The following is a 20,368-nucleotide window of genomic DNA, read 5'->3' as shown; positions in this document are numbered from 1 at the left end:
GGCTTGTACGGCTGTTTTATATCCTGCTTCTATCTACCGGGTAACATTAGAGATTAGCACGGGGATATATCCATCTACTAGGAGAGCACAAATATTACTTATGAACTGCGTTTTGCATTGTCACTAAACAGAACCTTTAAGGGAATCTATGAGATGTCCTAATAAAAAGGAATGAGTCGATTTATCTGCTAAGTCACGACTATCCTCTATTTCTAAAGAGAAACACTCTGTGGCATATAAACCAGGAGGGCCACATGCAAATTTTTCTTCTGATCAGAGCCATGGGGGCAACACGGTGGCTCAGTGGTTGGCACTGCAGCCTTGCAGCGCTGGAGTTCTGGGTTCGAATCCTGCCAAAGGGCCTTCAGCTTGAGCAGAGGGGAGAGTTGGAGCGGGTGCAGTGGAGAAGAGGAATGAGCGTTTTGGTCTCCCCACTTACCGTCTGCATGGGTAGTTTCAGGGCTCTGGGGGACGAGGTTGTCTATTAGTAATAAAGCTTTACCAGTGCAGAGAATGCAATGTAAGTATTATTACTCCCCAGATAAAGCGCATGCAGCGCTTTTCTCTCCGCATTTTACACCCTCTTCGGGCAGAAACCTGGCAGACCCCATTATAGTCTAGTCTGCGGGTAATTGCTTTTTTGAAGTGGATTAGGTTTTGCAACCGGGGGTCCCGAACGCAGGTGTGAACCTAGTGTAAGAGTAATATCCCACAACCTGGGATGTTGAAGTATTGATGCCTAACTTTAGTGGTCATATTACAAATGTTGCTTGAAAAATAACCCACCAACCAGTGGTAGCGTTATATATTGTATACCTTGTATAGTTCCTCTATCACCTACACTATGCTTTATCATTTGATTTGTATGCAGGAATGTTAGTTTAGCATGTGGTGTGTGGGGGAATATGTGATGTGTATTATACCGCTATGCTATGTAGGTTGTATGTCATTATTTATTGTGTGTTACTAAATAGCCTGTACTACGGGATGTCTCAGTATGTGAATGGACTCATAGACTTCCACAACTGCAGTTACCAAGAATACGGTGAGTGAGCAGCACAAAGTCCGGCGTATAAACAACACTGGTAGCTGCATCTTCTGGGAATGCTGATGTGCAGGTTCCTAAGGGTAAGTTCACACGGTTTTTTTTTTAAATCGGAACCTGAGGCGGGTAGCCGCAACAGAAAGCCGATGCACTACACCGACATCCAGCTGCGCGCTCTGCTCCAGATCAGGCCCAATGAATGGGCCTAGTCCGGAGGAAAGAGTTTCTTCAGGCCGAATCGCGAGGGGACTCCACCTGAAGATTGAGCACGTCGCTTCTTTTTCCCGGGAGCCAGAAGAAACGGCTCCCGGAAAAAAGACCTGAGCGACTCCCATTGATTTCAATGGGAGCCGTCTTTTTGGTCAGGGTTTTGAGGCGGATATGGCCTCAAAACCCTGACCAAAAAACTCCATGTGAACTTACCCTAATAGTCTACGATATCTAAGAGATCAGTGGAGGTCCAACACCCAGGACTCCTGCTGATCAGCTCTTTGAAAGGACTTCGGTGATTTTGTGAGCGCCATGCCCCCTTCACTATTTACATTGCACAATAACGTTTCTATAATGTACAATGTAATTACAGTCTGTTTCAAGATTGCTTGGTTACTATAAAACAAATGGCATTCGATGTATGTAGTGCAAGGGCTCTATAACAGTATACTATGTTCCCCAGAGCCCCCTCAGTATAATGCTCCCCACAGTGGTCCCACACAGTATAATATGCTCAATACTCCACAACAGCCCTACAACAGTCTCGAGCAGCTTCAGGTGAATCCCATGAACTTAATTTTGCAGAATATTCTTGAGGTTCAGCCCTCTGGTTAGTTTCAGTAGCATTATTGTATTCTGTGGTCTCCTTAGACCCCAGAGTATAATAGGTGGAGGCCCAGGGCAAAAATAACAAACCCTTATATTTACCTTGCCTTACCTGGGCATCCTTACTGTGTCTGGCTCTTTTCAGCATCCTCCTCGGGCCTCTCTGGCCTGTGACTGACATGATATGCTCCTGGGGTCACTGCTGAGACCTGTGATTGGGCCTCAGAGGTCAGGTGGGGTGTGCTGGCGTAATGACGTCATCATGAATCACAACTAGGCCTCAGCAGTGGCCGCTAAGTCACGTGACGTCAGTCGCAGACCAGAAGAACCCAGAAGAAGACGCTGGGGATCATTGGAAGCCCAGGACAGGTAAGTATAAATGTTTATTATATTTACTCACCTCAACAGGTTTTGGCTTCTAAAGGAAAGAGGCCCAGCGGTATGTGATGTATGTAAATACCACCGTACCCCTTTCCATTAATGACACAGTCCACAGGCAGCAGAGATAAGTGCAAATCTCTGCTGCCAGGGGGAGGTATATAGTGAAGATAGCAGCATTAACCAACCACTATCAGGTTGCTGGACTCTGGACAACTCCAGCTGACTGTGGGCCCCCTACCCATCTGGGTCCGTTCACAGTTTCACTCCCTGCGACCATGGTCATTACGTCACTGACTATGAGTACATTATGCACAAGGAGGTATTGACCTGGGTGTATAGAGGTTGGTTCATCATCCACCAGTAGGGGTACTGAGGCCTCCTGAATGCTTTTAGGTTTGAATAGTTGGAACACCTTAGGGGGCATTCACAGGGAGGAAGTTGGCGCTGATTCTGGCACAATAACTCGCGGTAGAATCAGTGCTGAAAAAAAAGACTCCCATTGACTTCAATGGGTTCCACGTGGACAACGGCATTACTCCATTTGAATGGACCCTGATACTGATTTATGATGTTCTGAGTTCCATAATATAGATTTTAAATAAGGATATGTATGTATGTCTGAGTCAGGTCTGGGGCCGCAAGCACTAAGCTACGCCCATGGAGCCTGTACGGAAACTTAGGCACGCCATTGTTGTACGGCGCCTCAATACTTCTAGAGAAAAAGATATCTGTCATACCAAATCCAATGGAGCATGGCACAAGGAAATCATAAGCATCTGAGGTGACAGTATGGTTCTATAGACAACTGAATGGGTGCTTTATTATAACTCAGTGTAACTCGTAGTTCTCACAGAGCTGTATTATATATGGTGTACATGAGCCCAAAGGGGAAATGTGGAGGAAACACATGCAAAAAAAACTGATAGAAATATTGCTAGGAACATGGACAACCTACAATCATGACACCAAAGTCAGTTTTTCCAGAGATTAATTTCCAAATCCGAAAAGCTTGTTGCATATTTACTTTCATAGGAAAAAATTACCAGGTTTTTAAAGAATATGGGTAAGTTCACATGGTGATTTTTGGTCCAGAACCTGAGGCAGAGGCCGCCTTAGGTTCCGGTCCAAAAACCGGTAGTCACGACTGAAAGCCGGTGCACTGCATCAGCATCCAGCCGTGTACTCTGCTTCGGATTAGGCCCAATGAATGGGCCTAGGCTGGAGGAGGGAGTGTCTTCAGGCCAAATCACGAGGCGACTCCACCTAAAGAATGAGCAACTCACTTCTTTTTTCCGGGAGCTAGAAGAAATGGCCCCCGGAAAAAAAGACCTGAGTGGCTCCCATTGATTTCAATGGGAGCCGTCTTTTTGGTCAGGATTTTGAGGCAGATACGGCCTACCTAGATACCCTAACTGTCAACCATATATGAAGGAGTCAAAGTCAGGCCTTATTCACACAGTCAGTGATTGGGCCAAAACCAGGAGTGGAGACTACACAGAGAAGACGTATGCCGGAAACATTTGCACCTGAAACACAGCCGAAAATCCTCATCGAATTCCTCTGGATTTCAACAGCTGATCTGAGGCCCCACAGTGCGGAAACGCAGCTTCTTTTGTTGCAGATTTTGTTGCGGTTTTTTGAGCCAAAGCCAAAAATGGCTACAGAGGGAATGGAAAATATATAGGAAGTTCTTATAATTCTACATTCTGCTGAATCCACTCCTGAGTTTGGCTCAAAAAACCACAAAAGAAGCTGCATTTCTGCAATGTGGGGCCTCAGCCTGAAGCTACTTTCTGTACTCCGTGTCAGTGTTTCTATAGTTCCTGCACTAGTGATGACATCTTGACACATGGCCACTGAAGTCTGTGATCAGCTGCATTGGTCGCGTGTCCACACAGTATATCATCAGAGAGGGTCAAACAAACCGTCTGTCCCAAGGAAGCCTTACCACGGAGCTGCAGAAGAGCGGTATGGTGCGTATATTGTTTGCATAGCTGTGGGTAATCCTTAGCAAAATCCTGACCAAAAAGACGGTTCCCATTGAAAACAAACAGCTCCCGGAAAAAAGAACGGGCATGCTCATTCTTCAGGCCGTTTCGCCTTGAGATTCGGCCTGAAGACAATCCCTCCTCCCGACTAGGCCCATTCATTGGGCCTAATCCGGAGCGGAGTGCGCCACTGGATGCCGATAGACTGCACTGGCATTCAGTCGCGGCTAACCATTTTTTGGGATGGAACGGTTCCGGACCAAAAAACCCCGTGTGAACCCGGCCTTATGGATCTAGATTACTGATAGCCTGTCTTCTGGGGAGGAACAAAGAATACAGACAGCCCCTTCAGAATACAGATGTAATCCTGATGATATAGTGATACAATATGGATGAAATGTATACACTCTCTAAAGACTTTACATGGTGCTTGGCATCTGTAAAGAGGATGATGGTGCATTTCAGTTAAACCCATAGATTACCATTAGCTGCGCACCATATACCATTTTGTGTGAACGTTTCAGCTCAGAATCAATTTTCCTTATTCTCTTCAAAGATGTACCGTCATGAGAGGTGTAGAAATCAAAAAAAGATGCAAAAGACTGACAGTATAATAACTGTAAGAAAACTGTGAAACAGTCTTTCAGATGCGCCATCTCCTCGTCATGTCATAGTATGTGTTCCCACCTACAGATGAGGTGCCGCAATGCTCTTGGATAGGCTTCCATGCAGATGGTTCGTGAACGGCAAAGCTTTGATAATCTTATATAATGAGTTCTTATTATTGACAGACGAGTCTAGTTGAGATCATAGGCCTCATTCACACCTGTGTGTTCTGGCAGCGTATTGTGTCTGTATGGAGTCAGCACAGAATGCTTAGACAGCTTTGAGCAATGCAGCGTTTCACTTTTCGCATATTAATTTAATGAAACGCTATTTTAACCCCTTCCCGCCGGGGGTATTTTTCGATTTTCATTTTTTGACTCCTCACCTTCCAAACCCCATAACTTTTTTCTATTTTTCTATTCAAAGAGCCGTAGCAGGGCTTAATGTTTGCAGGACAAATTGTTCTTTATAATGGTACCATTTATTATTCTGTACCATGTACTGGGAAGCTGGAAAAAAAAATCAGAGTGGGGTGGAATTAGAGAAAAAGTGCATTTGTGCGACTTTCTTACAGGCTTTGTTTTTGCAGCTAAAATGACACATCGCCTGTATTCTGTATAGGGATACCTAATGTCTATGTCTTTCACTGTAAATTTTTAGTTTTATATGTATTTTAGGGAAAGGGGGCTGATTTGAACTCTCATTTAAAAAAAAAAAAAAAATTCTTTAAACTTTATTTATATTATTTTATTATCCCTCACCCCTAGGGGCTTGAAACTGCAATTGTTTGATTGCAAGTCCCATAGACTGCAATACAAGTGCAGGTGTATTGCAGTCTATGGGAGATTTGCTACATTACTATTGAGGCTGGTCATAGGAACAGGTTGGCTCCTGCAAGCTGCTACGCAGGAGAGGGCTTGCAAAGGTATGGGGGCCGTTTTTTTTTACTTGGGGGGGGGGCACATACTTAGGCTAAGTTCATACAGGTTTTTTGGGAAGGATTTCGTGGCCATATCCGCATCAAAATCCTGACCAAAAAGATGGCTCCCATTGAAATCAATGGGAGCCGCTCAGGAGTTTTTTCCAGAGCCGGAACAAGCCAAAGAAGAGAGGTGCTCATTCTTCAGGCCGTTTCGCCTCGTGATTTGGCCTGAAGACAGTCCCTCCTCCGGACTAGGCCCATTCATTGGGTGGAGCGGAGTGTGCGGCTGGATGCTGATGCAGTGCACCGGCTTTCAGTCATGGCTACCCGGCTTTTGGTCTGGAACCTGAGGCGGCCTCATTTTTATTAAGGGCAGCAATGGTTTGGTCACGTATCATGACCAAGATTATACAGTTATGTGTCCCCATAACAGAGTCAGATCTGTCCTCATAGTAATGTTTGAAGCCAGCCTATTATGGTCCACTGTACTGTATTATGATCCACTGTAATACAGCATTCTTACAGAACCATACTATCCATAATAATCTGTGCAATAAGATGCTGTATTACAAATCAAAATTGCAGACCTTAAAGGGGGTAGTTCAGGTTTAAGATATTGTTGACCTATCCATGCATTTGAAGGGGCCTCTGCAGTTGCACAAGTGTACATCCTCTGCATTGTTTATATGCATAGTTGACATGAAATATACAAATTTATTCCATTTAAAGGGGTTGTCCCATCTCAAGGATCTTATCTATACTGCTAGCTTATGTGGATTCAAGACTATTCCTAAATACATTGCTTCAGCAAAATTGCTTTCTTTGGCCGCTGAGGTTATTCACTTCATTGTTTGCACTGCATTTCCATAACCACGGACCTGGGGATGATCTTATCTCTCCACCCAGGACAAGTGACATAGCTCACTGCTCTCAGGAAGGGAGGGGGGCTGAGTGCTCGGAGTGAGCTGGGATTTCTGAGCTGTTTATCTCCTGCTTTTCCAGTTATCAAGTAGGCTAATTGAATTTTGCTGATAAGGGCCAAGACAGAGAGTCTGTTACCTCTGTATGTAAACACAGACCTAAAATTCAGTTTATTGCAAGCTGACTCTTGGTCCTGTAGCGTGTAAGTTTGTTTTTCTCTCCCAACCTGTGTAGTATAATTATGAAACCCTGACCACCAATTTACAGAGAAAACCAGGAAGTGAACAAAGCATACAGCCTGCAAGTTGGTGAACAGGCGAGGTGGGAAAACCCCTTTAAGTAAATCAGTTGACCCAAATGACTTTTCCTCTATAACGCTAAAGACCCACCTAGCGGGCCACAGCAAAAAATATCAATGACCCCCTTGGCTTTGATGCTGTCACTTTGATTCATAGTCTATGATGTCACAGTAGTTTAGCAAAGCGTGGTTGTAAAGTTGCAGAGTCTGTCAACAGTCAGTGCTTTATAAACCCAGCCAAAGTACCTAATAGAGACTACACTATTCCAAATATGGCTCGGTTATTGAACTTTTGGGAAAAGTGCTAAGCCTGGAATGTAGAGGTGAGACCAAAACCCAGGCAAGCTAAGGCTTGGTTCATATCTGCGCCCCGGTCTCCGTAGGGGGATTCCGTTGCCCTTTTTGTCAAGAACCCGGACCACACAGACCTCATTATAGTCTATGGGGTCTGCAAGTTTCCTAAGGTAACCGCTTTTGTATGCTGATTCCCGTTCGGGATGGGGAGGGGATGTGAACCCAGCCTAAGACACGTCCCCAGAGCTTTTTTCACCTCATTTAGGGTCCATTCACATGGAGTAAAATGGCGCTGAATTTCAGTTGAACTAAGTATGAGAAGTAAAACTTCAATGATCAGTAGACGTTCATGGAAGATGCCTTTTTTGCAGCACTTTCTTAAAGGGGTTGTCGGGTTTGTATTTTTTATTTATTTTTTCTTATACTAGCCAGTGTGTTTTAAAATAAAACTGGACATAAAACACTGGAGCCAGGTAGACAAAGCTCAGCCAGCGGAACAGAAGTGATGGTGCCGAATACTGAGCCCTGAAAACCCCTTTAGGCCGGGGCCCCATGGGACGGAAACGCTGCGGGAAAAATCACAGCGTTTTACAGTATGGGCAAAGTGGATGGGATTCTGGCAAATCCCATGGCCACTTTGTGGTAAAAAGGAAGGGGCATAACGCCCTGAAACTAGTACTGGTTTTTGATATGACCTGAGACGTGTTTTTTTTCACCCAGTTACTATGTAACTTTCTTTTATCTATGTGAATAAAAGTTACATTTTATACATACCCTTCATCTGTGGATCCTCGTTGGATTTTACTTCCCTTGTTCCATTACGTCTTTACTAACATGAGTCCAGTCAGTGCTCCGTGCACCTTCGTCCACATTCCATTTTGTATCTGGATACGGTTGTGGAAACGCAGCTTTATTTGTTGCAGATTTTGATGTGGTTTTTTTTGAGTCAAAGACAGGAGCGGATTGAGCAGAAGGCAGTAGTATAAGAACTTCCTATATTTTTTCCATTCCTTTTGTAGCCATTCTTGGTTTTGGCTCCAAAAAAACAACAACAAAATCTGCAACAAAAGAAGCAGCGTTTCCGCAATGTACAGCCTAATCCTAAGGCTTTCAGAACATATAGCTGTCTTAAGTGTAGCATCTTCTGATGATCAGGATCTCCCACGGTATGGCCTGTATGTTCATATAAATAAATTTATTATTTTTATTTTCTATGTGTGTAAACCCTTTTTTTCAATTTTGCTTGGGTCTTATTCACACACGTGTCTCTATTTTGTGTCTGCAAAAAAACCAAACTGTTTCTAATTCATATGAAGGTTCATATCTCATCCCTGTGTCATGTGCGCGTCTTGTCTGCACTTCTTGGATTCACTTTTTTGGGTTTTTTTATTATTTTTTATGTTCCCATGTAATTCATTGGGCAGGTCTGGCCTGAAACATGAACCTAGATACTAGCAGGGTTTATCCACTTGGGACAACCTCTTGACAGTGCTACACAGATACGTAGAACCAATTGTATTTTATCCTTTTTAGCTTTTTAGAAACGTTCTTCAGGGCCCATGTTTCCCTCGCTATTTGTAAAATACATCCTTCCTTTACTCTTCTAGTTTCAGATGATAATGATATGGCTGGAATGGGAGTCACCTATGTAATGCCGAAACAGGACTGTTATTATAATATTATATATATATATATATATATATATATATATATATATATATATATATATGTGTGTGTGTGTGTAATATATACATTTGTGGTTGCAGCCTGCACTGAAGGACAATAGGCAATGAAATCTCAACTCAGCAAGTCAAACCCTTACAATACCAAACGCATTGTTACTGTGTCGTGTCCCCTCCTCTGGCTTCTTCTTCCAATATACCTTTATTTAGTCCACACTTAACCCTTTATGTTTATTTGACCAGTTGCCCACAGTTGGGTGCACACTCGTTCAAAGATAGAGAATATGGCCATTAGGCGATGGTCACCCCTGCAGAATATATTAACCAGATCCTTACTTTATGTCGGCGGTCCTTACTATGTTCACCTATTACACCATCATGTACCTGATTCTTTTTACAGCCACAACCCATTCAGGTTACACATTAAATGCTATTGGCTTTTGTCACTGAACCCAAGAAATAACAACTGAGTGTGTCAGAATTATACAAGCAAGTTATTAGAACACCAATGGTTAAAATGGTTATCACAATCAAAACAAATTATATATATATATATATATATATATATATATATATATATATATAATTTTTTTTAGTACTGACTCCATGCATGGGGTTATAGGTCTATACTCTATTAGTGGGATTAATATGGATGATATTGTTACTGTATGTGAGTTTATTTTCGGTTATCTATATTGGATTCCTTACGGCTCTTGTAACTGTTTACTCAGAAGGTTTTATGGTTTCCGTTTCAGAAGGTTATTGGTGTTACCTGTCTACGGTCTGATGATGGGACCACAGGGAAGTCCTAGGCCCATGTTTTAATCTAGATAACAACATACTAAGCAGCATATTCATACCGTATTTCCAGGCTGCTATATGTATGTGTTGATGGAATACTCAAATGGGAGAATCGCTTTCATTCACATGAAGTTCTTAGAACGTTGCCATATCTTTGCTCTTTTGCATTCATTTTGTCCTAGTCAGGGGTTTTATGGTACCTTTCAAGCAGGTAATTTATTAATCATAACAATAGCATTGGGTTGGGTATGAGGTCATGTAATGAAGGTTCTTTGTTTTATGGGAAGTTTACCCTAGGGACTCCACACCCAGAGCAGAGCTCAATATCTGAATATTGATTGTCTAGTCATGGGAGATTGACTAAGTGAAGCAGAAAACTGCAGTTTATACAAGAGCCTGAGGATAGAACCAAGGGTAGGGTGGGGGAGGTAAGACCTGATTGATGTGTATTCATTGATGGATTAAATCTAGCGTATGGTCAGTTGTGTAGAGCAGTATACAGATAGCATCCAAACATTTAAAGGCATACATAGTCATGGTGGTCAAGGATAGAACATTTTAACTAGAATAAGAGAAGGCTGTATATCAGTATATATACCGCACCTATACATAGCTATGGGACACTCATCACCCTTTTTAGGCAGAGTATGCCATGTAAATGCAATTATTGAAGACTATGATGTAACATAGTAACCATGTAAGCTGGAGATACATGTTAAGATTGGTCCCGAAAAGCCAGAGGTGCCTGACAACAGTCAACAAGGTAGGCAGTGATTGGTAATGTTATTCAGAGGTGTAACTTAAAGCTCCTGGTCCCCAATGCAAAATGTGTAATGGGGCCCCGACATACCATGTGTTATCTACAATACTGGTGTCTTCTTAAGTTCTGATGCTCCAGGGTCAGGTATCATTTGCTACCATTGCACCCCCTATAGCTACACACGTGGACAAAGTTGTTGGTTGCCCTCGTTTAATGAAAGAAAAACCCACAATGGTCACCGAAATAACTTGAATCTGACAAAAGTAATAATAAATAAAAATTCTATGGAAATGAACCAATGAAAGTCAGACTTTGCTTTTCGCTTCAACAGAAATTTAAAAAAATAAATAAAACTCATGCAACAGGCCTGGACAGAAATGACGGTTCCGGTAACTTAATATTTTGTTGCACAACCTTTTGAGGCAATCGCTGCGATAAGACGATTCCTGTATTTGTCAATGAGACTTCTGCCCCTCTCAGCAGGGATTTTGGCCTCCTCCTCATGAGCAAACTGCTCCAGTTGTCTCCGGTGTGAAGGGGCCTTTTCCAGACGGCATGTGTCAGCTCCTTCCAAAGATGCTCAATAGGATTCAGGTCAGGGCTCATAGAAGGCCAATGTTTACCTCTTAGCCATTCTTGGGTGTTTTTAGCTGTGTGTTTTGGGTCATTATTTTCCAAGACCCAGGACCTGCGACTTTCTGACACTGGGCAGCACATTTCTCTAGAAACCCTTGATAGTCTTGAGATTTCCTTGTACCCTGCACAGATTCAAGACACCCTGTGCCAGATACAGCAAAGCAGCGCCAAAACATAACAGAACCTCCTCGATGTTTCACAGTAGGGACAGTGTTCTTTTCAAGATATGCTTCATTTTTCCATCTGTGAACATAGAGCTGATGTGCCTTGCCAAAAAGTTTGATTTTTATCTCATCTGTCCATAGAATCTTTATGGCTTGTCAATATGTAGTTTGGTTATTATTACTTTTGTCATATTCAAGTTATTTCTGTGACCATTGTGGGGTTTTCTTTCACTAAACGAGGGGTACCAACAATTTTGTCCACGTGTACACCCCTGGTTCATTCCCAGTCATTTTCCGCTCCTTGGAGATAGTTATATGCCGTAATCCTTATTGCTATATAGGGACAATCATCCCCCAAACATATTGTTTTTTTTTTTACAGCACAGGACGTTGTGCTGCCACCAGTGGATGATTTTAGGTGCTGCATCAATAATCCAACAGATGAGCGTTTGCTTATTTATTGGCCGAACGTTGACCCCTAACATAGGTCAATTATACGGAATAGTCGGCCTCGATTAATGGCCTGATCGTTGACCTTTGTAAACTCTTCTTCACTCTGCCAGAAGAAAAAAAAACGAGCTGTAGGACTGGACAACACTGGGAGACACTGGACAGGTGAATATCTTGTTTTCGTTTTTTTTTTTTTTTTTTTAACGTAATGAAGATTTAATAACAGAATTGGCCTAAGACATGGGTACAATAGAGGTATCTTCTAATAGTTAACGAATTCATTGTCCTCAACAATCATTGCTCCTCACAACTACTTATGTTTTTCTATATGTTTTTTGCATGTGCCCTTTCCATAACACTTCCCACAGGACAACTCCTTTACAGTAAAATCCTCTGGGCACAGGACATCTCTACCTTCTTAGAGTCAGCGTTCTTGCTTGCCAAGGTTCTCCAGGATGCAGTGTGTCTCTTCTAATCCCCGAGGTTCAGGACAGGCATGTGTAAACTGTGAATGACCCGTCCCTGTTGGGACCAACCTGCGCTTTGAAATGTAAATATAGTTCTTAGACAAAGAAGTCTGTGCGGGTGTAGGGCTTGTTATTTTACAGCAGAAGGATGAACATTTTATCGTGTCTGACCTACTCAAAATGACATAACTGGATGTATACTTACATGTAATGGAAGGTCACTGCATAAAATAGATCGTGAACCCATTGGGTTGGTATACCATTTGGCATGTCCATTCCTTGTGATAGGCTCATTTATGAGAAAGTTCTGCCATAGATATATAGATAGTATATACATTATCTGGAATAGTTGGCAAGTCTCAAAGTGTTGTAACGCTTTTAACCCCATTGTAAGGACCAAGGAGAAGAGATGAAGATTTCTGAGAGTTGGTTTGTAGAGTCCTGATCTCAACATCATCTTGTCTGGGATTATTTGAAGGGACAGAAGTAAACCTACATCCCTATAGGATCTATGCATAGTTTTACAACTTCCATGTTCAGTTCCTTCACAACCTGTCTGTAAGTGTACCTAGAAGATATGAAGATAGTTAGACAAGCCTGCTAAGTCAGGTTGCCAGTTTCTCAGCGATTGTGTTTTCTTTGCCGTCAATGGAGTCCACTGTAGTGCCACTACCTTCTTTGTATACATACCGTAGTACTCACTTGATCATCAGGTACCTGATCCACATTTGTGCATTTGCTTTGATGATTACTTTTGCGTACCATTAAAAACCGCCCTTCAATGCAAGTGCTGGCAAACTCCATTCAATGATCTAACGTGTTGAACAACACTTGCGGGTTTTTTCGTTTGCATTTTTACAATGGACAACTGCGACTCCCCCATACAGTTTCGTGGGTGCCTGTACAAACCCTTGTATATTGCATAACAGGTGATATCTGCTGACAAAGGGACACTCCTCAGAAATGTGCATTCCTGATGACCAGACTGCGTAACAGGACCTTAAGGCTAAGGCCTCACCTTGTTGAAACGCAGCTTTTTTTGTTGCAGATTTTGCTGTGGTTTTGAGTCAAGGCTGCGGAAAAATCTGCAAAAAAAAAAAAAAAAGCTGCATTTCCACAATGTAAGGGCCTACATAGCGGGCTGCGGGAAGAAAAAAAACAGGATTTTTCCCACAGTGCTTTTCACAAAAAGTTCACATAGGAAACCTCTTCCATTCTCCAAACCCCTTCTTCTGCTTCCATTATACCTATAGGGAAACCAACTGTGTTTCCGTAGGTATAATTGACTTGCTGCGATTTCCAAAACTACAACTATTTTGGAAATCACAGCATGTCCATTGCACGTTATTTTTCCACAATGTGTGGATGGGGTTTGCTAGAATCCAAATCGCTGTGTTTTATTAATTCTCCCTAATGTAAGTCGGATAAAAAGATCCATATTTTAGGGTGCATTCAGACTACGTAACGCCGGGCGTGTATGAGAGCCGTACACGCCGGCATTACGGCAGACTGCCAAACACTTCCCATTCACTTCAATGGGAGCGCTCGTAAACGCCGCTGTTACGAGCGCTCCCATTGAAGTGAATGGGAAGTGTTCGGCAGTCTGCCGTAATGCCGGCGTGTACGGCTCTCATACACGCCCGGCGTTACGTAGTCTGAATGCACCCTTAATGTTGTTTTTTTAAATCTGCTTTTGTGATTGAGCCCTATATATCGATTACAAGAATTCATTTTTATAATATAGAGAGATATTTTGATATCATTTTTATACAGGGCAGAATTTACTTAAAGGGATCCTATCATTAAAACGCAATTTTTTATGACTAAAATGTAGGAATAGCCTTAAGAAAGGCTATTCGTCTCCTACCTTTAGATGTCTTCTCCGCGCCGCCGTTCGGTAGAAATCACGGTTTTCGTCAGTATGCAAATGAGTTATCTCGCAGCACTGGGGGCGTCCCCAATGCTGCGAGAGAAATCTCCAGCGCCACCTCCATCTTCTTCAGGAACGACCTCTTCAAGGCGCGTCTTCTTCCGGCGCTGGGGGTGAAACTTCTAGGCCTCGGGCAGAGCCAACTGCGCATGCCCACAGGCCACAAGAAAATGGCCGCTTACTTACTGGTTATTCTATCGGTTTAGTATGCCAGAGAACGTTGCCCTGCCTCTGCTCTGTTTACCTTGGTATTGTGCCCTGATATTTAAAGGGTTTGTCCAGGATAAGAAAAAGGGGTTAATTTTTTTTTTTTTTTTTCCAGAATCAGGGACACTTTTCCTAGGGTTGTGTAATATACTGCAATTCATTCACATTCAAGTAAGTAGGGCAGCAATGCAGTACTGGGTGCAGCCCATGTTGCAGAGTGCAGTCACAGAAGAAAGCTTCACAGTAGATTATATGGGTTAATCTTCAGTTTACTTATCAGAACATGAGGTAACATCAGCATGTCTACAGCAATATAACAAGGAATACACTGGAAAGGACTAACCATAGATAGTGTGAGATATAGACAAGTCTCCATAGCTTATCATTACATGTATTCAGCACATAACAATAATAACATCGCCATCTAGTGTCCGGAAGCTGTAAGTTCCTCCAACACAGTATAATACAATAAGTCTATATCTGTTGCACATCTGTATATACCAACAGCCCATAAGCAGACATGGCACTGTTTCTGTTTCCTGAGGGCATCTCCGTTGTTAACTCTTACAGCGGAGATGCCGAAGCTCGTGCCTGCGATCTCTGATTAAGCTTCGGTATTACCGCTGTAAGCGTTACAGAGGAGGTGCCGGTTGCTATGGCGACCGCTCTGCAGAGCGGCGCCATTACACTTACAGACCCGGCATCCAGACCTGGCATACAGACACCGGGGTAGGTTCCGGGGCCCGCGGCATGACCACACTTGCCAGGAGCATGGCAATGCTGTACATTTCAAACTGCAGAAGTACTTACGGTACTTCTGCTAGCACGCCGGGAAGCAGACACACGCCGGTGCGGGCCTGAGCTTACGTGGCCATGTGTGATGGAGCGGTAGGGGGGCGGGGTCTGCGTTCCTGGCCTGCTAGCACAAAATTACTGTAATGATTCTAGTATAAGCCGAGGAGCACTGTTTCAGCACAAAAACTGTGCTGAAAAACTCTGCTTATACTCGAGTGTATACGGTACTTCCTGTGGATTGACCAGATTTCTAGTTTTGTTTTAAATGCAAAATATAACCTTTAAACCCTCAGGGACGGCCTCCGGTGCTCCCGTTGAAATGGAGTGATGTGCACCTTGTCCTGACCACAGCTCCATTGAAAACATGGGACAAAACTCTCCTGTACTCTTGATCATTGGGCTCCCACCAATTTATCTTCTATACGTTTCTAATATTCTATAAGTCATATAAAGGAAGTACTTATATTTTTACCTTTTTGCTTAATTCACTCCTGGTTTTGGGTCAAAAAACCCCCAATAAAATCTGCAACAAAAAAGCTGCATTTCTGTGAAGAAGTGATCTTGATTGCTTACATAATGCTTCAGAATACGTGATATCAGAAGACACAACTGCGTGTCAGGGCTCATTCACATCTGCGCCCGGTCTCCGTTCTGCAGGTTTCTGTTTCCTGCACAAAACAGAGGCAGGAGACGGAAACCTGCAGGACTCTTTTATACCCATTCATTTGAATGGGTTTGAAAGCTGTCCGGCCGTGAGTGGCGGTGAGCGTTTTATGCTCTCCGCTGCGAAACCGTTTTTTTAAAATTGAACACAGAGTCGGACATGCAGTACTCTGTGTCCGGTTTTAAAAAAACTGTTTCGCGGCAGAGAGCATAAAACGCACACCGCCGCTCATGGCAGGACCCGGTCTGTCAGCTTTCCGTCTTCTGCATGCAGAAGACGGAAAGCTGAGAATGGAGACCCGAGCACTAGTGTGGACCTAGCGTCAAATTATTCATTCCAGTTTTAGACTTCCTATATATTTCCTTTTTGTAGCCATTCTTTGCTTTGGCTCAAAAAACTGCTGGTGCAGCTTTCAGGAGCTGTAGTGACATCATACTCCCAGGGTAAAATCCTGGGACGTATATAGTAGTTTGCAGAAACAGGAAATATATATGGGTACGGGTACTAGACATGAGTTTATTGGAGAACCACTGCATTATTGGGTACATATATCCTATGCCCATCTCTTTGGGTTTTTGCAGTTTTATATACTGCTGGAAAGCTGACAGTGCGCTGAATTCAGCGCACTATTGGCTTTCCCGATCTGTGCCCGGTGTAAAGCGCTATCAGTCCCGGGACCGTAGCGCTTTAGTGTCAGAAGGGCGTTTCTTACACTTAGCCAGGAACATCCTTCTGCCCCGCGGCGCCTATCATGCTGTACTGTGTGAGCGGGGAGGAACACCCCTCCCTCTGCTCACACAGCTTGTCCATAGACGAGTATTATCAGGATGGGAGGGGGGGAGTTCCTCCCCGCTCCGCAGTACAGTGCGATAGGCGCTGCTGGGCAGAAGGGTGTCCCTGGCTAAGTGTCAGAAACGCCCTTCTGACTGTAAATCCCTACAGTACCGGGACCGATAGCGCTTTACACCGGGCACAGATCGGGAAAGCAGATAGTGCACTGAATTCAGCGCACTGTCAGCTTTCCAGCAGTATATAAAACTGCATGTGCCCGGATATGGTGAAAGGTCCTCTTTAAGTAACTATGTCTCAACCATTTTTTGAATATGCTGCACTTTACTTTGCTTTTTCTTAAAGAGGTATTCCCAACTCAAGGATCCCATCTATACTGGTAGCTATCGTAAATTGAAAAGTTTTCCTAAATATATCGCTTCAGCAATGCTGTTTTGTTTTCCTGCTATGTGAACTTATTCTTTCCATTGTTTACACAGTGTTTCCATAGAGCCACACCTGTGAAATAGGACAAGTGACATCACTCCCTGCTCGGCCGGCAGGACAATCAGTTCAGCTAATTGCAGTTTGCTCTTAAAGCAATAAGCATTATAGTCCTGATAGACTCCCTTTACAGGGATTCTACCATTAAAACCTCTTTTTTTGTGGATAAGACGTCGGAATAGCCTTTAGAAAGGCTATTCGTCTCTTACCTTTAGATGTGATCTCCGCCGCCCCATTCTTTAGAAATACCGGTTTTTACCAGTATGCAAATTAGTTCTCTCACAGTGATGGGGGCGTCCCCACTGCTGCTCGAAAACACGATCCTGCGACGCCTCCTTCTTCGGCTGGATCCTCCCTTTCTCTGTCGTCTTCCTCCTGCGTCACCTCCGATGCCTGCGCAGTTGGCTCTGCCAGTGAGACACTAGTAGAGCCAAGTGCGCATGCCGGCCGGCGGTCATTTTTGGGAGGCCGCTCTTGCTCTTGTAGTTCAATGCAAGAGTGGCCTCCCAAAAATGGCCGCCGGCCGGCATTCGCACTCGGCTCTGCTGGTGTCTCACCGGCAGAGCCAACTGTGCAGGCGTCAGAGGTGACGCAGAAGGAAGACGACAGAGAAGGGGAGGATCCAGCCGAAGAAGGAGGCGTCGCAGGATCATGTTCTCGAGCAGCAGTGGGGCCCGCCCCCATCACTGTGAGAGAACTAATTTACATACTGGTAAAAACCGGTATTTCTAAAGAATGGGGCGGCGGAGATCACATCTAAAGGTAAGAGACGAATAGCCTTTCTAAAGGCTATTCCGACGTCTTATCCACAAAAAAAGAGGTTTTAATGGTAGAATCCCTTTAAAGGAAATCTGTCACCGCAAACCTCAGTTATAAGCTGAAACCAGGTATTGTTGAGCCGTTCACACAGATTATATCAAGCACTAATATTGTTTTATTGTGGTCTACTGCTGAGAAATAGAAATTTAGATTTTTGTCTCGTCTCTTCCCCATTTTATCGCTGCTCCTCCTCCCCTTGTCAAGTCTATTCTCAATGACTTCCTGAAATCTGAAATTTAGCATCCAGTGCTACATCTTTATTTGTGCTATGTGATCTGCCCTATAGTAGTACTTGTCATATTACTCCCTATAATTTGCTCCAACCTTATTTTATTGTAGGCTGTCTTTTACGATAAGTGACAATCTTACCTGTGTCATTGGCATCACGTCTGTATTTCTGGCAGATTTCCAATACCCTGTCTCTGTCATCTACAGGCTGGTGCTGCCCCTATGCTGGTGAACACAGACTGTCTGGACCCCGGCTCTTCGGTGAGTAAAATGAATGACAGCAGAATTTTATGCAATCAAACTAATTCTTTATCCATCTAAAATCTAGCTATAAGGAAGGTGCACTAAATAATTTTTACTATTAAGCAATAGAGTTAAATTCAACGAGACATAATGGTAACATTAAACACAGTGTAGCTAAGTTCTCATCTGAAATCGGCAGAGAAACAAGGCCTGCACGGAGGACTCTTCTCTCCACCAGTCTTGGAATACAAACAGTGGAAACCCGATGGACCCCTTTATAGTCTGAGATCTGTGGGTAACCATCGTCTGGTTCTCCCAACACACCTGAACGACAGAGAGCCCAGTGCAAATGTGCACCTAGCCTCAGACAGTTCACACCCCCATGGATGTTGAGATAAAGGAGATGGCGTTCCCCAGTTGCAATAGGTATAAGACTGTAAATGCGTTGCTGCACTACACTGGAAAGAATGGGAGTTGCAGAATTTACAAATATTACAAAATAAAACATATTATTTTGATAATATCCAACATGAAATTTCTACCTGTAGTCTATTTATGAATGAAAGCTTTACCATACAGGATACATAGCAAAGCTAAGGGGGCATTCACACCTGCGCCCCGTCCGCCCTCTAGGATTCTGTCCTAATCTCTGGAGAAACTGGATAGGGGACAGCTTGCCGGTGGTCAGGGTTTTTTTTTTTTCCATGGACACAAAGTCGGACATGCAGGACTGTATGTCCGTCCTAAAAAAAAAAAAAAAAAACGGTTTCCAGGCGGAGAGGCCGCATACAGACACCCGTAGTTTGCTTTAAAAACCCATTCAAATTAAATGCATTATTGGGGCAATTTTTCCATGAGTTGTATCACAAGAATAATTAGGAAGGATGCTTACTTTTGCTAAGGGGTCTCTTCTAATTTGGATGAAACGTACATGGTGGGGGGGGGGATGCGCTGTGAGCAACAGGTAAGTGTATTAAGACTTAAATGTACATTTACAGAAAGTCATGTCACAGTTAAAGGGATTGTCCAGTACACTGTCCTCAGAATAGGTAAAAAAAAAATAGAGATCGGTAGGGGTCTGTGTGATGGGGCCATTGTGCTTGTATGAGTACCGTGACCTCTTCACTGTTTATATCACATGTTGTCTGTTTTACATTATATTTACAGCCTCGTCCCTTTCACTTCTATGGGATGAGGTTGTGATTATATTACATGACTGCTTAAAAATGAGACTCTGCGTGCAAAGTTAACAGTGAAGAGGTCACTCAAGCTTGTGGCTCAGTGGAAAACAGCTGATCAGCTGAGGCCCTGGGTATCACACCGCACCTGAGCTCTTATGATGATGACAGGTCATCAATAACTATGAAATGGACAGACCCCTTAAGCTGGAATCACATATACAGTTTAAGGCAAAGACCGCATGTGGTGAAATGCAACTAAGAATATTGTGGGAAAAAAAAAACATTTCTTTTTTCAGCATTTTTCTTTGATTTTTTGCGGCATTTTTTTTCCTTCCCGTATTAAATATATAGGGACGGTGCCTGTGATTCAGCAGCTAAAATTAACATACTGTTTTTGAAAATGTGGCTTTTTTTTTCTATGAGGTGCGGACAAAACTGAACAAGTTATCACTGACATTGCTGAAAAATGCACAGAATAATGTACTGAAAAATGCTGCGTTTTTGCATTGTGGGGCCTCAGCCTAAAAATGGAACCCGCAGGAGGCAGAAGGGATGTAGCAATGGGGGGGTCACTGACTGACTGGGACATGAGGGGAGGAAGTAGGAAATCCCGGGGAACATATTACTGTAATCTGAGAAAGGAGGCCAGGAGACTAGACTGCAACCCTATGAGAATAGTTTAGCGAAGCATCTATGAAACATTCGTCACCAAATTTTATCCTACTGACCTGTATTTTATATGCAACTAAAAACTGCACTAGTCACGAAGAAGAAAATGAATCTGAAGGAATAAAAGGG

At 43.3% G+C, this 20,368-nt stretch overlaps 1 protein-coding gene across 5 annotated transcripts in view; it reads left to right on the top strand.

Annotated features, from left to right (window-relative positions):
• Window positions 1–20,368, top strand: part of DLG3 (discs large MAGUK scaffold protein 3) — a 126,464-nt gene that overhangs the window by 46,508 nt on the left and 59,588 nt on the right. For all 5 annotated transcript variants that reach the window (XM_075259834.1, XM_075259833.1, XM_075259836.1 and 2 more), the window contains one exon: window positions 18,354–18,407. In XM_075259834.1, coding sequence (XP_075115935.1) covers window positions 18,354–18,407 — 54 coding nt within the window. The remainder of the gene's footprint in view (window positions 1–18,353; window positions 18,408–20,368) is intronic.

The sequence above is a fragment of the Leptodactylus fuscus genome, chromosome 11 (assembly GCF_031893055.1).
Source record: "Leptodactylus fuscus isolate aLepFus1 chromosome 11, aLepFus1.hap2, whole genome shotgun sequence".
NCBI classification, from domain to species: domain Eukaryota; kingdom Metazoa; phylum Chordata; class Amphibia; order Anura; family Leptodactylidae; genus Leptodactylus; species Leptodactylus fuscus.
This window is presented reverse-complemented; position numbering and strand designations above follow the sequence as displayed.